The sequence below is a fragment of the Chiloscyllium punctatum genome, chromosome 32 (genome assembly GCF_047496795.1).
Source record: "Chiloscyllium punctatum isolate Juve2018m chromosome 32, sChiPun1.3, whole genome shotgun sequence".
NCBI classification, from domain to species: domain Eukaryota; kingdom Metazoa; phylum Chordata; class Chondrichthyes; order Orectolobiformes; family Hemiscylliidae; genus Chiloscyllium; species Chiloscyllium punctatum.
Genome location: NC_092770.1, coordinates 21,630,025 through 21,651,370, shown reverse-complemented (window position 1 = coordinate 21,651,370; position 21,346 = coordinate 21,630,025). Strand labels below are relative to the sequence as shown.

The following is a 21,346-nucleotide window of genomic DNA, read 5'->3' as shown; positions in this document are numbered from 1 at the left end:
GTTTGGAGATTTGCTGCACTGTTCCCAGTTTCTTGGTTAGTCACTGATTTGCTTTACTGGCACTTACCTAGATTGATGCTTTATCTTCACTATAACCATTACCACACATTGGCTTCTATTCAACATCTTTCATTGCCCCTCAAACTTAAAACAGAAAACAGTTTCTCCAGCATTTATCATTGACAAGATATCACTGCAGAGATCCCTAAACCTTGCCTCCAGCTGTACACCAAGTCTCTAATCTCCTCTTGTACGAAAATGAGCTCCACTTCCGGCCACAGAAACATCAGCATTTTGACTCCACTACTTGTGACTATGTCTAGTTACTTAGGCCTCAAATTCTTGGAACTGCATCCCAATGCTACAAAGTTCAGAGGATCACCCAAAACCCACTTCTGTTAGAACAGCCAGTGTAATGATCAACAAATGCATTCAAATCAAGGTTCATCCAAATAGCAAGGGAAGATCATAGATTAGAATACCTACAGTTCAGAAAGAAGTCATTTGGTTCATTGAGTCCACATTAACTTTTTGGAGATAATCCCACCCAGACCCACCCCCCTCTTTCTGCTGCCCTGCATTGCCCACAGCTCATCCATCTATCCTGTGTGGCCTTGGACACTATAGGGCAACTTAGCATGGCCAATCTACTTAACCTGCACATCTTTGGGTGCCCTGGTTTCCCAGCATTTCAGAGGAAGCCCACAGAGACATGGGTAGAAGGTTTGTGTTTGTGAAGTTCGCACACTCGCCCAAGGCTTGAACCAAACCCAGGCCCCTGGTACTGCATGGCAGCACTGCTAACCACTGTGCTAGTTCTCTTCACCCGCCCCTCTTTTCACCGCCCCCCCCCCCCCCAACCCAACCCAACCCAACCACTTTAAAAGGTTACGCTCTTGGTGTGATTTTGATTGTGAGATTAGCATTGGGAGGAACTTCCCAGGGCAGAGAGATGCATGGCTGATCAGAAAGCAGTCACCAATCACAAAAACAAAATTCAGGAATGTTACTTCACTGCAGTAGGCATGTGGTAAGGACAGGACAGGACAATAGGCAATGGTTAAGGACACCTCAGAAGCATCTTGTTCTCCTCCCAAGAGTGATTTGGAGAGGCCAGTGTTGGACTGGGGTGTACGAAGTACAAAAATCACACACCAGGTTATAGTCCAACAGGTTTACTTGGAAGCACTAGCTTTCGGAGTGCTGCTCCTTCCTCAGGAGGTTGTGGAATATAAAGCTTATACTCCCACTACAAAGAAGCAACTAGTCCTTCCAAAATAAACCTGTGGGACTAAACCTGGTGTTGAGAAATTTTTAAAACTTGCTCTTCCCAAGAAGCAGCATGTTGACACAGTGGTTAGCACTGCTGCGTCACAGCACCAGAGACGTGGGCTCAATTCCCACCTCAGGCAACTGGGTAAGGAGTTTGCACATTCTCCCCAGGTCTGCGGGTTTCCTCCAGGTGCTCCGGTTTCCTCCCCCACAGTCCAAAAATGTGCAGGTTAGGCAAATTTCTCATGCTAAATTCCAGTGTTAGGTGAAGGGGTAAAATGGAGGGGAATGGGTCTGGGTGGGTTGCTCTTCGGAGGGTCAGTGTGGACTTGCTGGGCTGAAGGGCCTGTTTCCACACTAATCTAATCAGGACTTGATTCTGCACAAATTCATCCAGGGGAAAAAAAAAAGTTGGCAAACCTCTGCAGCGGCTTGTGATCTGACAAAAAAAAACACAAGAAAGAAAAGCAGAGGGCAGAAAAAAAAAACCCACAACATCAGCTTTCCATTGTACACTTCACTTGTTACAGCTCCTGGCTGCCCTTCCATGCTACCATCTAACCCCACTACTCATTAACCTTCACTGACATTAGTGATGAAAACAGGCACATGATTTGTTTCAAGTTTTTATTATGCAAGACAAATTTCAACTTTGTAATAACAGTACATCAGGGACATTTTAAAGTGTATACATGGCAAAATTAAGTTACTTGAGACAGATGCAGAAGAGAAGTAACTTTTCTTCAAAAAGAATGATACAATTTTGATTGAACATTGATAAAGGAGACCACAAAACACTTCTGATGGGAAGTACAATCAAATAATTTACTTCCACATTTCTAATCACAGATTATTGTACCAAATATAGTATTAAGCTGTCAACACCTAGAGTGTAGAAATTCTTGTAAACTTGTAAATATTTGCAGGTAGGCACTGAGGTCAAAGGTCCTCAAGCAAACGAGTGCCAACTGTACTGTCTATATGCAGCCAACATGAACTACAGATGTGCGCTCTGACTGGGTAATGGTGTTTGAAACTACAAAACGTGGAGTGCAATAAATCAAAAAAAGGATGGAAAAGATCACATTCATGATTTAGGATCAACAATTGCAATAGTTAATTTGAGTTCCTCCAATACATCTCTCTCTCTCTCTCACACACAGTCTTGAAAGTTAAACAATGGCTGCATTTGTACACAAAACTGATGCACCAGCACAGGGGGACTGTGCCCAGAGGCTGTAATGGCATCTCAAATGTCTGTTCCTTGGCTCAAAAGTTGTAATTCTAAGCCTGAGGTTACAAACTCAAGGTTGCACTAGCAGCACAAAGTAGTTTAGCTTCACACGATAAAAGTCAAATTCAAAACCTGCCTGGATTCTGAAGCAAAACAAAGTCTCACTTAGCGAAAGGTGTGGACAAAAACCACTTTACACAAACATTCCAACCCACTCTCACATTAAGTGATCATTTACATGTCTAATTCACAGCCCACGGGTTTTGCCTTCAGAAGGCAGGGAGTTTGTGATGTGTCAAATAGCTATCTAAACCATTTTATTCGTAGAAAAAGAGAAAAAGGGCAACAGACTAGTACATTAAAAATCTACTGTAAACAAACATCTTGGAGGCCTCATCCTAGATTCAACAACATGTCTGAGGAAGGATATGTTTTGGGAATCAATGAGTTAATGCCCAAAGTCTAAAAGATATCGGTGATAGAGAGAGTGGTGGGCAGTTAAAAACAACCAATTAAAAACTGGTTTCACATGCTGCCCAAAAAATGGTTGAACAGGGGCTGAAGTGGCCTGAGTATTCATCAATTACCCAGGGCAAAACTTCACTCCTATTAGACCAATAAATATATTCAGCTTCAGTATCAAAATGTTGTCTAAAACAAACATTTCATTTAAACACAATGTGAAAAGATGGTGTAATCTATAGTATTGTATAGAAAAAGGAAGGAAACGCCAGTGTCCAGACAATGGAAAGTAAACTAATGTTTTCCCTTCTAGTTTCTAATTTTGGTCTGCCAGAGTTCTCTCATGATAGTGGAAGCCCTTTATGTCTGAGTTAGCTAAAAATTGCTAAACTGTGCTCATAGGTTTTCCATCGCAGCCTTCCATTCGAAACTGGTTCCAGGCCAGGACTTCATGAAAGCATCAGGGTTGATGCTCCTACAGAGCAGCAGCTTATTGCATTGGATTCTGAATAACCCCGCTATTGTACTAGTTGCCAAATGGACGTTCACATTGTCTCACACTGCAGAGCCCGCTGCTGCAGCATCTTTAACACGAAGATTGATGGGCTATCACAATCTGAAATGTTGAGTGCGGAGACAAAAACGATCCATTGTGGCGAACAGTGACAACAGCAGGGTTTAACCTCAGCAGCCAGACTGTTCAATATTACCACCAGACATCTTTGTCACAGATAGTGTGGTGAATACCTAAAAGAAAAGAAAAAAAAACCCATTAAAATTGGTTGTAGTGAACACTTATCTACAGCACAAGTGGAATAGATCAAATATGGTTTATCTTGCAAAACATTGTGGGAGACACTCAGTAGATCCAACAGTAACTGTCCTAAATAATGGAGAGTCTGCTGACCTTTCTTTAACCTGGAGGGAAGCCACAAATCAATTATGTCTAAAATGTCTCCGTATTGTCTAAAGACAACCTGCTCCCCACAAGGAGTCTTCCTTATACACATCTGCAGAGCAGCAGAGGCTTCCCCTTCTCATTTAAGCAGCTTCTGCTTTCATGTATCTATTATATCTACTATATGAGTCATGAGTGAGGGTGGCAATTTTCTTCATTTGTCTGGTGCAGCTCCAATACAAGCAGCTGGACACAGTCTACAATAAAGCAGCCCCTTGATTGGGTCCAAACCCACTCTACATTGACAGTCTGTACTGTTCTTGAACCTGGTGCACATGTTCAAGCTTCTGTATCCTCCACCTGAGAGGGGTGGCTGTAGGAGAGTGTTACGGGGTAGGATGGGTCTTAGATGTCTGCAGCCTTCCCACAGCAATGGGAAGAACAAAGAATCCATGGATGGGAGGTTGCTCTCCATGAGGGTCTGTGTAGTACAGTCTTCTGTGGTTTCTTACAGTCCTGGGCAGAGCAGTTGCTGTACCAAGCCATTATGCATTCAGGTAGTATGCTTTTTCTATGGTGCATCTGTAAAAAGGTTAGTGAGGATCCTTATGGACATGCCAAATTGTCCAAGCCCAAGTAAGGGGAGATGCACTGTTGTGCCTTTTGACCATTGTATCTACATGGGAGGCCCAGGACAGCTTGGTGGTTATCACTCCTAGAAACTTGACACTTTCAACCCTCTTTCCTCAACTCAGTTGATGTAGATAGGAGAGTGTCCATCCTTTTCAGGAAGGAGATCAGGCTTTTTGCTTTGCTGACCTAGATCATCATTACATCAAGCAATCCACCTCCTTCCTGTATTCTGACAGACCATGGTTTGGTATCTGGCCTGCAGTTCCACTTGGCATTTCTGGCCAAGATGGTTGCAAGTGTTTCAGCCTCATCTGGCACTGAAGTGCTAGGCTCCTCCATCCTGGAGGCTGGGGATATTTTGGACCCTCCTCCCGCTTTCATTATTGAATGGCATTTGTGAATGGACATCGCTCTGTAGAGCAGAGATCGGATCTCGTTGTGAAATAGTTTATCCCCATCTGAATCACTTGTGGCTTGAATTTTCAAAAGTAAGTAGTCTTATTTTGTCGCTTCACCAGTTTGACACTCCTGTTGAAGCATACCTGGTACTTCTGCCACCTTCACCCACACTCCATTGAGTCAGACTAATTCCTTGGCTTGATTGTAATTACATCCTAAACTCTAGTGTACAGGCTCAGTTCACTCAATTAAAAGCATGCCAAGATTTATGGCATATTTAGGAAACCAAAATAAAAAAAACTTTGAGGAATACAAAAGTAATTTTTTTTAAAAAACAAAAGAAATAGCAGGCCTTTTGAAGTTGCAGACTGAAAAAGAAATGTTCAAAAGAAACTCCTTGCAAAAGAAAGAAAATCCAAGAATTAATTTTTGATCCAAATGCAAACAGAATTAAATCAATACAGATAGATAATTAGTTGAAACATTTCTTAAAAAGGTTTAAAAAAAGATGAGAAAAAGTCTAGCCACCTCAGCATTAATCTGAGTTTCAGGTGTTTGAGGCAAGTTGCTAATTGAATATTCATGCTTTTCAAAACAGTGAATGCTAATAAGCATGCATTTGGAAATTTCTCCAAGCTGGTTGATTGTGACAGAGCAATTAATCATGTCACAGCAGAAAGCAGTGAGATGCTAGCTGCAGAGGGCTTATACTTGTCAATTAAAACAGTAATGCCAAGTGTATTGTAAAGGCAGAAGTCACACGACACCAGGTTATAGGTGAACAGGTTTATTTGAAGTCACAAGCTGTTGGAGCACTGTTCCTTTGTCACCTGCAGGAACAGTGCTCTGAAAGTTTGAGACTTCAAATAAACCTGTCAGACTATAACCTGTGACTTCTGACCTGGTCTACTAATCCAATACTGGCACCTTGAAGTCAAGGGCATCATAGGCAGAGAACCAAACTTAGTCAGTATTCAGTTCTTTCTTATTGATTCAAACATTGCACTTGGTGCCTGTACATTAAGCGAGCAGCACTGCAAAATAAGAGTGCAAAAATTTTACAATTGGAATTTAGATGTTAATTGTTTACCAAGTAGTAATATTAGAAGAAAGTCAGAAGACATTGAATTTTTGAATGGTTTCACTTTTTTGATTTAATAATGAAAGTTTGTCAACAGAAGCTGTTCAGTTCCTCAGGCTAACCCAGTTGAGCAGGTAGTCAATAATTCACCCTTATAAATTGGGTATTTCTCAATAATATCTTCATGTCTGAGATTGATAAAGCCCACGTGGCATCCAGCAGCCAAAGCCTTCTGGAGTGTGCTGGTTTAGATTTCATTCCCAAATTGACTCCAAACAGCCAATAGCTTTGACTATTTCTTGGTTCTCAACTACTCCCACCAGGAAGGGTAAACTGTCCCACAGATCTACCCTGTTGTTGAATTCCTTTAAACTATACAGTGGATGGTCACGCAACTTAGTTATTGGCATCAATTTTCTCAATGCCTTTATGCTTCAAAGCAAAGTTTCAAAATCTTTTGATTCAACCAAAGGCCTCTGGATCAAAGTCAACTTATTTGATATTTACTCCCATGAAATATATGGAATGTTTGACTACACAAGAATATTATGTAGAGCAGGTTGAGGTTGTACCTATTAGCGAGCCACACTATTTAAAAAAAACCAATTAACAAGCACCTCAAAATGAACAGCATTACAGAGCTTTAATGTTGCGCAAATACCTCTGCACAGACTGGGTGAATTCCTATTGTACTGTCCAATTGTTCCTTGGTCAATCCACATTTTATTGCAGCTGCAAATCCCTGAGTGATTTCTCCTGCATTCGGACCCAATACATGGAAACCTATTACCCGATTCTGAAAGAAAGCACAACACACTTAAATCTGATTTTCCTCTTGGCTGTAAACATAAATGTTCCTTTCTCACTCCGACACTAGATGGGAGAACAATGAAACAGGCCACAAAAGGAATTTTGAAAGGATAAACAGGGAGCAGAGATCTATTGAATAGAAAGCTAATAGAACTTTATCATTTGTTCAGAGAGAAACTAGATACCAAAAAAAGGAGCAAGTTACCACAGATGCTGGAATCTGTATTGAAAACAAAGTGCTGGAGATCAGTGGGTCAGACAGCATCCATGGAGAGCTAACTGTTCAGAGTTAGAGTGTGGAGGGGGGCAATATTTATGCAATAGTTTTTTTGGTGGGGGGGGGGGGGGGCGCGGTTGGAGTGCAGGGGGGAAGAATTGTTGTTAATAGCCCAGATTTAGTGATCAGAATGAGAGAATGGCAGAACAGTGGCATCTAACAGCCAGATTGGGAAGGGCAGACAATCCCACTGGGGTGTGGAGAAATGTAGGCAGGTGGTGGCAGAGGATGTAACAGAAAGGGAAGGAATGACTTCACAATTTGAAGGTGCTGAACCCAATACAAAACAGTAGCGTGAATGCATCAGCTATACAGGGCACGAGTAGGACCACATACACAGAGTATTGGTCTCCCGACATTTTAAAAAAATAAAAGAGGGAACAAAAGGGTTTGGAAGCAGTTCAAAAGGTTGTCTGGACTAAATGCCTGGAGTGGGCAGGTAGTGTTAGAAGGAAGGATTGGACAGGTTCAGACTGTACCTGGAGTTAAGAGTAACAAGTGACTTGATTGAACAACCGCTAAGTCCGGAAAGATTTGGTGCAGTGTTGGACTGGGGTGGACAAAGTTAAAAATCACAACACCAGGTTATAGCCCACAGGTTTATTTGAAAGTACAAGCTTTCAGAGCACAGCCTCTTTATCAGGTAGCTAGTGGGGCAGGATCATAGGACAGACTTCATCCTCATTTTAAGTAATTGAAGGCTTAACAGCAATCTAGGATTGTTCATTACCTTGCATCAGTTGTATGACACTTTGATCTTTAAATTGTGTCTTATGACCCTGCCCCACCTGATGAAAGAGCAGTGCCCTGAAAGCTGGTGCTGAGAAATGTTTAGAACTTTGTCCACCTCCACATCATGGCTACCATTGAGATCACCAACTGAAAGATCTTGACAGTGGAAGGTTCTCTGTAAGAGTGTGGAACCAGGAGATGCCCACTTAAGGCAGATTTTTAAAAAAAAAGGTGGTGGAGAATAGCAGCTATATGGAACACTTGCTTTAAAAAAAAGAAAAGGGACACTGGAGGCAGAATCTGAATATTTAAAAAAGGGAAGATCAATTCTTGATTGATCAGGAGGGTCAGGCATGTGCAGTGGAGGCTTAGATCACATCTTACTCGAAGAGTGAAGTTACAAGGGGTAACTTGGCCCACTTTTTAGTTGCTCCTTCTTTTACCCCTGTTGCTGAACAAAGACCTTGCAGTGCAGGTTCATTGCTCCTTGAAAGTAGAGTCACAGGTAGATAGGATTGAGAAGGAGGCATTTGGTACGCCTTCCTTTATTGGAAGGAAGGATCACTGAGCATAGGAATTGCAGCTGTACAAGATATTGCTTCAGCCACTTTTGGAACATTGCATGCAATTCTGTGGGAGGGATGCTGTGAAACTTGAAAGGGTTCAGAAGAGATTTACAAGACCATTGTCAGGAATGGAGAGTTTGAGGTACAAGGAGAGGCTGAATAGGCTGGGCTGTTTCCCCTGGAGCATTGGATGCTGAGGGGTGACCCTATAGAGGTTTATAAATCATGAGGGGCATGGATAGGATAAATAGACAAGGTTCTTTCCTTGGGGTGGGAGTCCAGAACTAGTGGGCATGGTTTACGGTGAGGGGGGGGGGAAATTTAAAAGGGTCTAAAGGGGCAACATTTTCACACAGAAGGCAGTGCATGTATGGAACAAGCTGCCAGAGAAAGGAGGCGGCTGGTACAATTACAGTATTTAAAAAGGCATCTGTATGGGTATGTAAATAGGAAGGGTTTATAGGGCCAAATGGGACTAGATTAAGTTAGGATATCTGGTCAGCATGGACAAGTTGGACCGAAGGGTCCGTTTCCATGCTGTACATCTGACTAGGGCTCTTTAAAATGGGCAAGGCAGACAGCACCCCCATCTTACTTGCCTCTGCAATGGACAGCAGCTACATCAGGGAAAAGCACTCCATCTCAGAAAGGCTTGTGGATTCAAGGGCCACTGCAGAAACCAGAGTGCTCAAATCTAGGCCAGTACTCAGTATAATGTGTCTTTTCCCAAATCAGAGACCACTCTAAAATAGCTTCCAGCCAAAACACCCACATATCTAATGGAGGAACATACGTTATCTTGCTTGTTGCAGATAATCTTGGCATAACATTTGTTGTTATCCCTGGATGGGATAGTCCACTCCAGAGGCCAAAAGTAACTGTGATAGACCTGTAGATGCAAAAAATAAAAAAGTCAGTTTCTGGATACAACAAGCAGCATTTTCCCCACCCAATCTGATGACTTACATCCAAATTCTCTGTTCCATATATTTCCAAAGCTTTCTCCTCGGCAAAACCACAGGCTCCATATTCCAAGGGGGTGAAGACAGTGGTGGGTACATTCACATAGTCACACTGTTGATAAGCAACAAAGTCAGCATCAGTGGAACAGTCAGACTCAGTGTACACTGCTGCCTTCTTATGGGGACTTCTTAAAGAGAAGTCAGCTTGTTTGCAGAAGCAGCTTGTATTTAGCCCAAAATAAAAAATAAACACCAAAGCAGGTGACAAAACTAGATCAGAGGTTATTTTTACATGCAGGAGCACCTTACAAGTTGGAGGGGTTAGGCATAAATCTTCAGAACCTGGAACCTAAATGGTTAAGTCTATTTATCATGCAGTGACATATTTGGACACAGAAGTACTTTTGTGTTGTTGGAGATCCTAGTTACTTGCAGGGCCACCAGACCATGACCAAGTATAGGGTTGATTAAATGTGGAATGGAGTTTTACCTACACTGGAAGACCACATTCTGCAATTCTAGCCTGCTTTCCATTAATATATTTGCAGCATAAATGAAGTGCAAAAAAAGTGAACGATAGAAAATTGTGGATTTGAATTAAACCTTGTGATAAAAAAGTTAGGAAGAGTTTTAAAATAAAAAAAATTAAAGAACTCCTTCACATTCACTTCCTCCACTCCAGCATATTGGCTGGAAACTGTTGTAAAGCACTTTGGGAATTCTTAAAGAGGAAAACTTAAACTCTTTTCTTGGGACATGGCAATCATTGGCAAAATGAGTATTTATTACTGATTCCCAATTTCCCTCAAAAATAGTAGTGAAATGAACAATGGTCTATGGTACAGGTGCAGAAAAATGTGACAATACAACTAGTGCTTTGATGCAACTTTAGTAACTTGCTGGGGCATTTCAGACTGTGGACCTTGACTTATACAGGATACAGAGACTTCACCCCCCCCAAAAGCTGCCTTTAAAACATGGTTGTGAGACCATTAGTGAACTACATACCAGATTCATGAACCAGAATTAAAATATTTAATTACATAAATTTAAAATTTAATATCTACTGTGGAACTTAGACTTGTTTCCAAAAGCATTGGAAGTCTCTTGTCTACTATTTCAGTAAACTACCCACTATGCCATCATTCTAAATACCACTAAAGCAAGTTCTTTAACCATTATTTAAAAATCAAAAAAAAAAGGGGAAAAAAAACAGATTAAGACCATAAGACACAGGAGCAGAAGGTAGTCAGTCATTCAGCCCTAGTGAGTCTGCTGGGCCATGCAAGGAGATAGTGATCAATCTGATAACCAGATTCCCTTAAAATTAGAAATTTGCATCACAGCCCTAAATTTGAGTTGAAAAGTGTGGTGCTGGAAAAGCACAAGACCAGGCAGCACCCGAGGAGCAGGAGAGTCAACGTTTCAGGTATAAAACCCTTCATCCCTAAATTTAGCCTCAACAGCCCATTGCATGGAAGAATTCTATGGTTTGACTTGGAGGAAAGTTGGCAGACATTGAACACTTCAAACAAATGGAACAATCCATTAACGATCAGCCAAGTAAACAGGAAGTTGCCGATTGGGAAATCTAGTTCACAACGTGCACATTGAAATCTTTACTCTGAAGAAAAAACCTGCTATGGATGTAATTTGTGTACTCTGCAAAAAAAAAAAAAAAAAGGCCAGCAATTCAGAATTTGAGTTTGTACCTGGATGGTGGATCCTCCATACAACCTGCCAGCAAGCAAGCGGCCAGCCTGAATAGCCACTGGTGTGAGCTGCAACTTCCCCTCCAAAATGTCACCAATGGCATAAACATGGGGTATATTTGTTCGTTCTAGTTCATCGACAGGAATCTTACCAGTCCTAAAAGACAAAAAAAAAAAGAGTCAATTCTGATGTCATAGTGAAACCAAGAAAAACAAACCCCTCAGCCTGACCTTAGCAAGTTCTAGCACTGATGTTTTAATTTAGATTCAGCATCAAAAATTCTACATAGCTATGGAGAAGGAGGGGATTAGGCAAAAATGGGAGGATATTTAATTGGGGAAAGAGGAAACTATGATGCAATTAGAAGGAGTTAGGAAGCATGGAATAAATATGTCCCTCTGAGACAGGCAAGAAGTGGTTAAATAAAAGGAACCTTGGATGACTAGAGCAGTGGAGCTTCTCGTCAAAAGGAAAAAAGGTAGCTTACATAAGGATGAGGAAGCTAGGGTCAAGCTCAGCTCTAGAGGATTAGAGGCAGGTGAGAAAAAGGAGCTCAAAAATGGTCTGAGGAGAGCCAGGAGGGGACATGAGAAAGACTTGGCAGAACAGATTAGGGAGAACACAAAGGCATTTTACACATGTAAGAAATAAGAGAGAATGGTCAAAGAAAGAGTAGGGCCGATCAGGGATAGCGTAGGGAATGTGTGTGGGGAGTCTGAGGTAGGGGAAGCCTTAAATGAGTTTTTTTGCTTCTGTCTTAAGAAAGAAACTTTGTAGTGAACGAAACCTTTGAAGAGCAGGTGTGCATGCTGGAAGAGAGAGAGAGAGAGAGAGATAGAGGTAGCTGATGTACTGAAAATTTTGTCAAACATCAAGATTGACAAGTCGCCAGGCCCGGACCAGATTTGTCCTCGGCTGCTTTAGGAAACGAGAAATGCAATTGCTTCGCCACTTGCGAAGATCTTTGCATCCTCACTCTCCACTGGAGTTGTACCTGAGGACTGGAGAGAGGCAAATGTAATTCCTCTTTTCAAGAAAGGAAATAGGGAAATCCCTGGCAATTACAGACCAGTCAGTCTCACGTCTGTCGTCTGCAAGGTGTTAGAAAGGGTTCGGAGGGATAGGATTTATGACCATCTGGAATAGCATGGCTTGATTAAATGCAGTCAACACGGCTTTGAGAAGGCCAGGTCATGCCTCACAAACCTTAGAGTTCTTTGAGGATGTGACTAGAAAAGTTGATGAGGGTCGAGCTGTGGATGTGGTGTATATGGATTTCAGCAAGGCATTTGATAAGGTTCCCCATGGCAGGCTCATTCAGAAGGTCAGGAGGAATGGGATACAGGGGAACTTAGCTGTCTGGATACAGAATTGGCTGGCCAACAGAAGACAGCAAGTGGTAGTAGAAGGAAAATATTTTGCCTGAAAGTCTGTGGTGAATGTTGTTCCACAGGGCTCTGTCCTTGGGCCTCTATTGGTAATTTTTATTAATGACTTGGATGAGGGGATTGAAGGATAGGTCAGCAAGTTTGCAGACGACACAAAGATTGGAGGGGTCGTTGACAGTATACAGGGCTGTTGTAGGCTGCAGCGGGACATTGATAGGATGCAGAGATGGGCTGAGAGGTGGCAGATGGGAGTTCAACCTGGATAAAATGAGAGGTGATGCATTTTGGAAGGTCAAATTTGAAAGCTGAGTACAGGATTAAGGATAGGATTCTTGGCAGTTTGGAGGAACAGCGGGATCTTGGTGTGCAGGTACATAGATCCCTTAAAGTGGCCACCCAAGTGGACAGGGTTGTTAAGAAAGCATATGGTGTTTTGGCTTTCATTAACAGGGGGATTAAGTTTAAGAGTCGTGAGATCTTGTTGCAGCTCTATATATAAAAAAACACTTTGGTTAGACTGCACTTGGAATACTGCGTCCAGTTCTGGTCGCCCTATTATAGGAAAGATGTGGATGCTTTGGAGAGGGTTCAGAGGTGGTTTACCAGGATGCTGCCTGGACTAGAGGCAGTCCAGTCTAATCTTATAAAGAGAGGTTGACAGAGCTCAGACTTTTTTCATTGGAGAAAAGGAGGAGGAGGAGGAGAGGGGACCTAATTGCGGTATACAAGACGAGAGGCACAGATAGAGTCGATAGCCAGAGACTATTTCCCAGGGCAGAAATAACTAACACGAGGGGTCATAGTTTTAAGCTGGTTGGAGGAAAGTATAGAGGGGATGTCGAGGCAGGTTCTTTACACAGTTGAGAGCATGGAATGCGTTGCCAGCAGTAGTTGTGGAAGCAAGGTCATTGGGGACACAAGAGACTACTGGATGTGCATATAGTCACAAATTTGAGGGTGCATACATGAGGATCAGTGGTCGGCACAACATAGTGGGCTGAAGGACCAGTTCTGTGCAAAAAAAACGTTTTTCATGTTATCAATACAGTCTTCGTTGACAATATTTCGGAGGGAGAGACAGCAGTTCACAGGTGCCTAAACGAATGTTATGGTTACTGCATTAGTACCGGCTGTCAATCTCTCCCTGGAGAACCCAACCCAAACAAGTCAGATTTGAGAATAAATCACCAATGAGAGATGAACAAGTTGCAATGGGAATAGAGGTTAAGGCGTCAACAGGAGAGAGTGTCAAAATGCAAAGCTATGGAAGAAAACTCCTTCAGACACGACACAGACAGTAAAGTCACCTCACTATTTTAAAAACAAAGCCAAATTAATGAGTCAGAACATTTTGCATTTGAACAGCTGAAAGCACATTTACAGCTTGCTCTTTAATGGAGACTTTTTCAAAACGGGCTTAACCATTTCATCCTGCCCAGATTGGATTTATGTAGCACCTTGTTGAATCACAAGACATGCAGAGGCATTTTTCAACCAATAAATACTTCATGAAAACATAGTCACTGTTGTAGTGCAGGGAGCACAACACCAGTTCACATAAGCTCCCGCAAACAAGGCAATAATAATAAGGGAATGTGTCAGGCTACCATTTAACAGATGCCATTAAAAAGGCCAACTGCAATTGCCTTCGAAAGAAAAAAAAAGGGACAAACCCATGTGATCTGAATGCTAGAGAAAAAAGTAGCTTTGAAATAAAACTAGTGTTGAGTATTCACTCAAATGAGTGTTAAATGTTTCACTTGGGGGGGGGGGGTGCAAAGCGGGGAGGAATGGAGGGATTGAGGGCGCAAAACAAAAAACTGACAGTTTACAGAGCAAGTTTGATTAGAACACAGACTAGAATCTGGTGAATATTTGCAAAAAAAAAAAAAATAATGGTGTATTTGCTCTGAAGAATGACATTCTCCACAGAAGATTGAAACCGTTGTTACCAGCATTATATAAATAAGCAAACAGTATTATCTTACTTTTCAATGACCTTTACTCCAACTTTCTCCAAGCCAATATTTTTAGTGCTGGCATCCCTCCCGATTGCCAGTAATACCTTGAGGAAAAAAGCAGCACACGTTTTCACAAAAAGGATTCCAATGCAAGTGACTTTTAATAAAAAACAACATGAATAGAACTTTTCATTTACACGATGGCTCAGCTACAAGAGAAACAGCAGTCTTGAGCAACTGGGTCAAATACTGAGCTACAATTTTTGATCGGTGTCTGTTATTCACATCCAGGCAGACAATTGCTTCTACTGACAAACAGTAGAGTTTCATCCTTTATCACTTACTGTGTTATATTCCTCTGCCATTTGGTCTGTGCCATCTGTGGATTGAGCTGTTACTTTCAACTTCCCTGGAGTTCCAGCTTCAATTTGCTCAATCTACAAACAGGAGGATACAAGCAACTTTATTCGAACAAAAACAAATCACATCCTGCCACTTCATGGCGATTTTACTTCTCTGTACAATACAATTCACTTGAACATTAAATCCAATCCAAAGTACTAGAAGTACTACAAAAAAACCCAAAAAGTTTGGCACTAACAGGGGCCATTCACCCATCACCACAAATTCAAGGAAGCATTACTTTGTGCTAATCTCCTGCTTCACCCCCCCCCCCACCGACAGCTTTGCACATTTGGATAGAAACCATCTAACCCTTGCTTGAATGGATCAATTGAACCAGTCTTTACTGCATTTCCAAACTGTGCATTCCAGATCCCAACTCTGAACAATTCTCACTCTTGCAAATCAATAAAGTCTATGCTCATTGCCTTTACAACAGGAACAGCTTCACCCCATCTACCTCTACTTAGCCCACTCATTATTTTGAAAACCTCCATCTGATCCCCTCAGCCTTTCATACCCAGGGGGGATTGCTCTCCAGGAGTGAACCTGTTTACATAGCTCCCAAACAAGTTGTGACAACCAGGTTCCTCCAGAAACAAAACCAAAAGATTAAAAATGGAAGAAAAGTTTGACAACCAATTTGCATGCAACAAGCTGCCACACCTAATGGTAGTAACCAGAGTATTTTTAAGTGATTTAGTTGATAAAATATTGGCCAAATGAAAATGGAGGAAACACCTGCCCCCTCAAACAGAACTCAAATTGAAATATCCAGGGAGAGGTAATTAGGAATGATGGACCAAAAAGTTCTGAGTCTAACTATAGACCTGCCATGTGTGAATCCAAAATGGAGGCTTTTATTTTGGATGCAATTTAAATGCGTTCATGCAATAAGCTTTATGAGTCTATTGGAGGCAGATAATAGATCAGACTCCTTCAAAATCAGAGCTATCTTCCGGATTTCCTAACCAGAGACTATAGCAGCTTACAATAAGCACCAATCTCCAACATAAACCCTGTTTAAGAATCATTACTTTATAAGCTATAACAAACATTAACAGCAATCTTCAGCACTGCCCTAACGCCATCTGATGCACACCCCAGCTAGAAACAGTTACAAAGCTTACCTTAGTTGGTACAAACTGCCGAATGATTGTCACCCCATGGGTCTCCATGTAGTCTCCAATCAATTCTGCCATTTGCTGGTCAAATCCCCGCAGTAGGATGGAACGAACCATCACAGTCACATCCAGCCCAATTCCAGCAAGAAACCCCGCACACTCCAATGCAACATAGGATGCTCCAATTACCAAGGTCTTCCCAGGACAGTAAGGCAGTGAGAAGAGATCGTCACTAGAATGGGTGATGAAAATAGAAAGCAGTGAGGGAAACATCCTCATTTATGAAGTGCTGTTCACAATCAGACATTTTGAAGATGGCATAGTGGTCAGTATTGCTGCCCCACTGCACCAGGGTTCAATGCTTTTCTCAGGTGAGTATCTACATGGAGTTGCATGTTCTCCCAGTGACATGGGTTTCTTCTGGGTGCTGTGGTTTCCTCCCACCATCCAAAAGGTATGTGGTTAGGTGGATTGGCTATGCTGCATTACCCCATAGTGTCTGGGCCAGGTGAGAAGGCCATGGGAAATGCAGAGTTACAGGGATAGGATGGAGGCAATTGGTCTTCAGGAGGGTCAGGCCAAATAGAATCCTGACTGTGCGAGAGCAGACTATGATCTGAAATGCTGCCATACAGCTGAAGGAAAAACACTGTTGTAATGCAGCAGCCAGTTCCAACAGTAAATGGGGGGAAAAAAAAAAGACAAAATCCATTTAGTGATGCCAATGGCAGGGTTAAACACTCACTGGGACACCAGGGACAGACCCCCTACCTGCATTACCTCCTACTCTCCCAAATGTTGGAGAATGACCTATTCTTAACATTGGAATGGGAATTGGGAATGGGAAAGTAGTTCCTGTAGCTTGTACCTAGCCATTCAAATTTTAATGATATCTAAATTGCTCATCTTCAGCAAAGTGGAACAGTTGTGATTTTAAAACAATTACTAAAGGTACTTCAAAACTGACAAGGATAGCAGCTACAATTACTGTAGACATCACTGCTCTACTGGGTAAGCCACCCATTTGGACCAAAGCTACAAACTCATGACCCATATTGAACTCTAAAGTATATCCCACTCCCATGATGTGGGAATGAACATGTCTTCACTAAAAACAGTATCTCTGGGTTTACAGTTCCCCACCATTCCAATATGGATCATTGCCTAATGCAGTCATCACTAGAATGGGCAGTGAAAATAAGCAGAAAGGGAAACATCCTCACTTATAAAGTGCTCTTCACAATCAGACATTTGGAAGGTGGCAAAGTGGATAACATTGCTGCCCCAGTTTAAAAACCGGACTGAGACCAGGTGAATGGTGCACCATGTTGTTCTTATGATGGAGTGACTTTTTCCTCTTGCCACCAGCAACTGGCTGTGGTCAGACTAGGCCAGAAAAGCCAACCTCTATGCAAGAGATGGGTGTGTAGGTGGAGGGGCAGCTGGGTAACAGAGGGGGCTCAAAATGATCACCGTCTGCATTGCTACCATTCCATAGTAAAATCTATGATCAACCGAGCAATCCGCTCAGCTGAAACAAGTGGGTGTGCTGTTGTTTCAGTGATGGCTGCTTTCAAGCTGAAGAGGCTGGGAACTACTGTAACAATTACTGGAGCATGATTAACTGCTTCCTTTGATGGAAATCAGATGCAGAATTCAGTGAACAGTCTGGTATTTTCAGACAACAGCTCATTGAGGGGCAGACTGGTTTAAAAAGCATTCTGTGCAATGTGGGTGCAGCATTTATCAGCATTCTTGACCACCCTGAAAAATTTAAAAGAGGGGTGGAAGCAAGCAGCTTTCTGAATGGAACCAAGTAGCCATTCTAAAATGGTCTGGAGTCACATGGAAACCAGACCAGGAAAAGATGGCAGATTTGCTTCTGTTGGATTTTTAAGGCGATAATGTCCCTCTTTCTCTCGCTGCAAGGACAGCATGGTGGCTCAGTGGTTAGCACTGCTGTCTCAAAGCATCAGGGAGTTTGATTCCAGCCTAAGCCAACTGTGTTGAGTTTGCACATTCTCCCTGTCTGTGTGGGTTTCCCCCAGATGCTCTGGTTTCCTCCCACAATCCAGGGATTCTAATCTATAATCTGGCTAATTTCAAAGTAAATGGAATAAAGACAGTACAGCACAGGAGCAGGCCCTTCAGCCCAAAAAGGCAATGCTGACACATTATGCCTTTCACCTCTATGCTGCTATAGCCTCTACTCCTTGCCTATTCATTTATCTGTCAAGATGCATCTTAAACATTGCTACTGTATCCATTACCATCACACCCTCTGGCAGCACACTGAGCACTTTCCAGCCTCATCTCCTTTAAAACTTGCCCTTTTATCTTATGCCAATGTCTCCCTAGTAATCGAAAGAGAAAATGCTGGAAAATCTCAGGGCTGGCAGAATCTGCAAGGAGAGAAAAGAGCTAACGTTGCGAGTCTAACTGACCCTTTGTCAAAGCTACAAAAGAAAAAAAAAAAAGGGGGAAATAGGGAGGTGGGGAGACTGGGCACCTCCTAGCAGAGCGCTTTAGGGAACATCTCCGGGACACCCGCACCAATCAACCCCATCACCCTGTGGCCCAACATTTCAACTCCCCCTCCCACTCTGCTGAGGACATGGAGGTCCTGGGCCTCCTTCACCGCCGTTCCCTCACCACCAGACGCCTGGAGGAAGAACGCCTCACCTTCTGCCTCGGAACACTTCACCCCCAGGGCATCAATGTGGACTTCAACAGTTTCCTCATTTCCCCTTTCCCACCTCACCCTAGTTCCAAACTTCCAGCTCAGCACTGTCCCCATGTCTTGTCCAACCTGCCCATCTCCTTTTCCACCTATCTACTCCACCCTCTCCTCCCTGACCTATCACCTTCATCCCCTCCCCCACTCACCTATTGTACTCTATGCTACTTTCTCTCCACCCCCACCCTCCCCTAGCTTATCTCTCCACACTTCAGGCTCTCTGCCTTTATTCCTGATGAAGGGCTTTTGCCCAAAACGTTGATTTTGCTGCTCCTTGAATGCTGCCTGAACTGCTGTGCTCTTCCAGCACCACTAATCCAGAATGAGAGAAGGGGAGTCATGGCTCCAGAAGCAAAGGTAGCAATAAAAGAGGCGATAATGACAGTGCATAGAGAGATTATGAGCTGTGAACGACCAAGGCTGAAGCCAGTGCTACATGACAAAATATGTGGGGGAGGATGGGTGAAGCAGAGGAAAAATGGAAAACAGCGGAGATGGGTAGCAAAGGGGGAAGAGAGGAGAGGGAAAAAGGTGATGACAGAGTGGGGAACAAGAGAAAGAGACAAGAAATAGAGGTACAGAAGTGAAAAAATATAAAATGATAAATAAAATGAAATAAAATTACAGAGCAGAATGAAAACAGAGGGATCGAGATGGGATCATCTGAAGTTGTTGAATTCAATGTTGAGACCGGCAGGCTGTAACGTGCCTACTCGGAAGATAAAATGCCGTTCCTCCAGTTTGCATTGAGCTTAGCCACCTCTCCCTAGTAATGGCTGCTTCTATCCTGCAGGTGCCAACTTGGAATTCTCAGTGGTGATATTTTCGAATCCAGTGTCTAGTACTGGCCTAGACTGTTCTTCCCAAACGGGACTCCATTTTGAGGCTTAAAATGGTCACAGCCCCTCTGAAAGAGAAGAAAAAAAGTGGGTGGGGAGGGGGGTGATGGAGGAGAGAAGACCCATCAATGTGGATGGGGGCTGGTAAGCTCCACAGCTGGTCATTGTGACACCACTTGGCCACCCAAATCATGACACTGGGAACTATACTTGAACTATTCTGCTCCTGCCTGACAAGCTGTTTATTGCTTCTTGCTCACACTGTATTCATGTGTAAATACCAATAATTGATAACTGGTTGTTAGTAGCCATACCTTGTGATACAGTACTCCTTATCACCAGGTACTCCCAGGTACCGAGGCCTCTCTCCAGTGGCTACAATGAATGTTTCTCCTGTGTAAAAGGTCTCCTTCCCCTTTTTATTTGTTGCCTATAAAAAGAGGGCAAAAGGATTCAGTTAGAAGTTTATAATGGTCATACGTGGACAGGACACAATTAAACAAAATGAGGTTTTACTCCCTACAATCTAGGTGGTCAAGGGACAATTTGATCAAAAAAAAAGTTTTATTAAAAACTTGACACAAGAGAGATCAAAATTAACTTCTACTAACTCAAACCAGAGGGGATGTAGTCCAAAGTTTGAAGCAGATCTTGGAGGAAAATTGGGAAACCCCTCATGCCAGAGGGATTGCAGGACTCTGGTACAAGTGGCCCCTGGTTTGAAATAATAAATTAGAGTAACAAATTTAAATAAATGTAGACAGATGGGTCAAAGGCAAGTATAATGAAGTCACAGGTCAACAGTGATCTCACTGAAGGGTAGAACAGATCTCCTCTTCCATCTCTATTTGTAGCATTCCAAGCATTTCCTTCAAATCTAAAATGCCCCCGAAAAGTCACATTTGATAAAAAGGTACTTTCCATTGAGCACTTTAAAAAAATTAGCCAAGTTGTACTTTAACTTACTGCTTAAAATGGTGTAATCTGCCATGAAACAGTCCAATTCAGTAGGAAAGTGCAAGAAGGCCACAGTGCACTCTAAAATCTTCATTGTGTGCTAGTCTCATTTAAATACAATGAGAATTAATGGGGTCAGCAAACTGGAAGGTGGGGTGGGGGAGGCTCCCAATTTAACAGGGGTTGACACAAGACTGATATAATCTTGACCAGTTCTCAGCGCTGCTGGCAGTTCAAGGGCTCAAAATGCATTAATATCTCTGGGATTCCTACAACTGTTTGAAAGGTAGGTGTGATCAGGCATTCCTCATGAAGATAGCAATAGTAACAAAGGCACAAGTCCATCACAAAAGCAAGTGATTTCCCAGTAGCAGAGAGCTGTAACTTTCCAGCCACTTCAGGTGAGAGACCAGGGTTCATCTTTTACATCTGCTCAGACTCACTAAAGCTTCATAATGGTCAATCTGAAAGACTGAAGGTAAGCAAGTCTGTCAAAGGGAATCAAGTCACAGAAAGCAGTGACTAGCCCTTAGTGCAGCAGATGCACAGGAACACAACCTCAAATTGCTACCTTGTTTTGGAACTCTATTGTTGGGTCAAACATCCCAGAGATCCATCCCCAAAAGCAGCGTGCAGCACACCACGCATTGGCAATAGTTCACGATAACTCATCTCCTGGATGCTGGGTTGGCCAACATGTCCATATCTAAATGCATTCAGATGAATCCATTGGATGGAAGAAGGCAAGACCCAACCCAATTATACAGAGTCTGTAACAAGGTCAAGGTGTTGGAATTGTCACTAAGGCTACTTCCAGTACTCAGATGCAGAAGTCCAGGGTTTGACCTAATAAATGGAAAGAATGGCAATGGATGTCCAAGTCAAGATGGGAAGCTTGG

The 21,346-nt window shown here is 42.6% G+C and overlaps 1 protein-coding gene across 2 annotated transcripts in view; it reads right to left on the bottom strand.

The window, feature by feature from the left end:
• Positions 1 to 1,885: 1,885 nt before the first annotated feature.
• LOC140457979 (thioredoxin reductase 1, cytoplasmic-like) overlaps positions 1,886 to 21,346 on the bottom strand; it is a 34,104-nt gene continuing 14,643 nt past the window's right edge. For both annotated transcript variants that reach the window (XM_072551876.1, XM_072551877.1), the window contains exons 6-14: positions 19,805 to 19,920; positions 15,921 to 16,146; positions 14,733 to 14,825; positions 14,416 to 14,492; positions 11,039 to 11,195; positions 9,331 to 9,438; positions 9,158 to 9,253; positions 6,641 to 6,775; positions 1,886 to 3,715 (exon numbers count right to left, since the gene is read on the bottom strand). In XM_072551876.1, the coding sequence (XP_072407977.1) occupies positions 3,653 to 3,715; positions 6,641 to 6,775; positions 9,158 to 9,253; positions 9,331 to 9,438; positions 11,039 to 11,195; positions 14,416 to 14,492; positions 14,733 to 14,825; positions 15,921 to 16,146; positions 19,805 to 19,920 (1,071 nt within the window). In that variant the 3' untranslated portion in view covers positions 1,886 to 3,652. The remainder of the gene's footprint in view (positions 3,716 to 6,640; positions 6,776 to 9,157; positions 9,254 to 9,330; positions 9,439 to 11,038; positions 11,196 to 14,415; positions 14,493 to 14,732; positions 14,826 to 15,920; positions 16,147 to 19,804; positions 19,921 to 21,346) is intronic.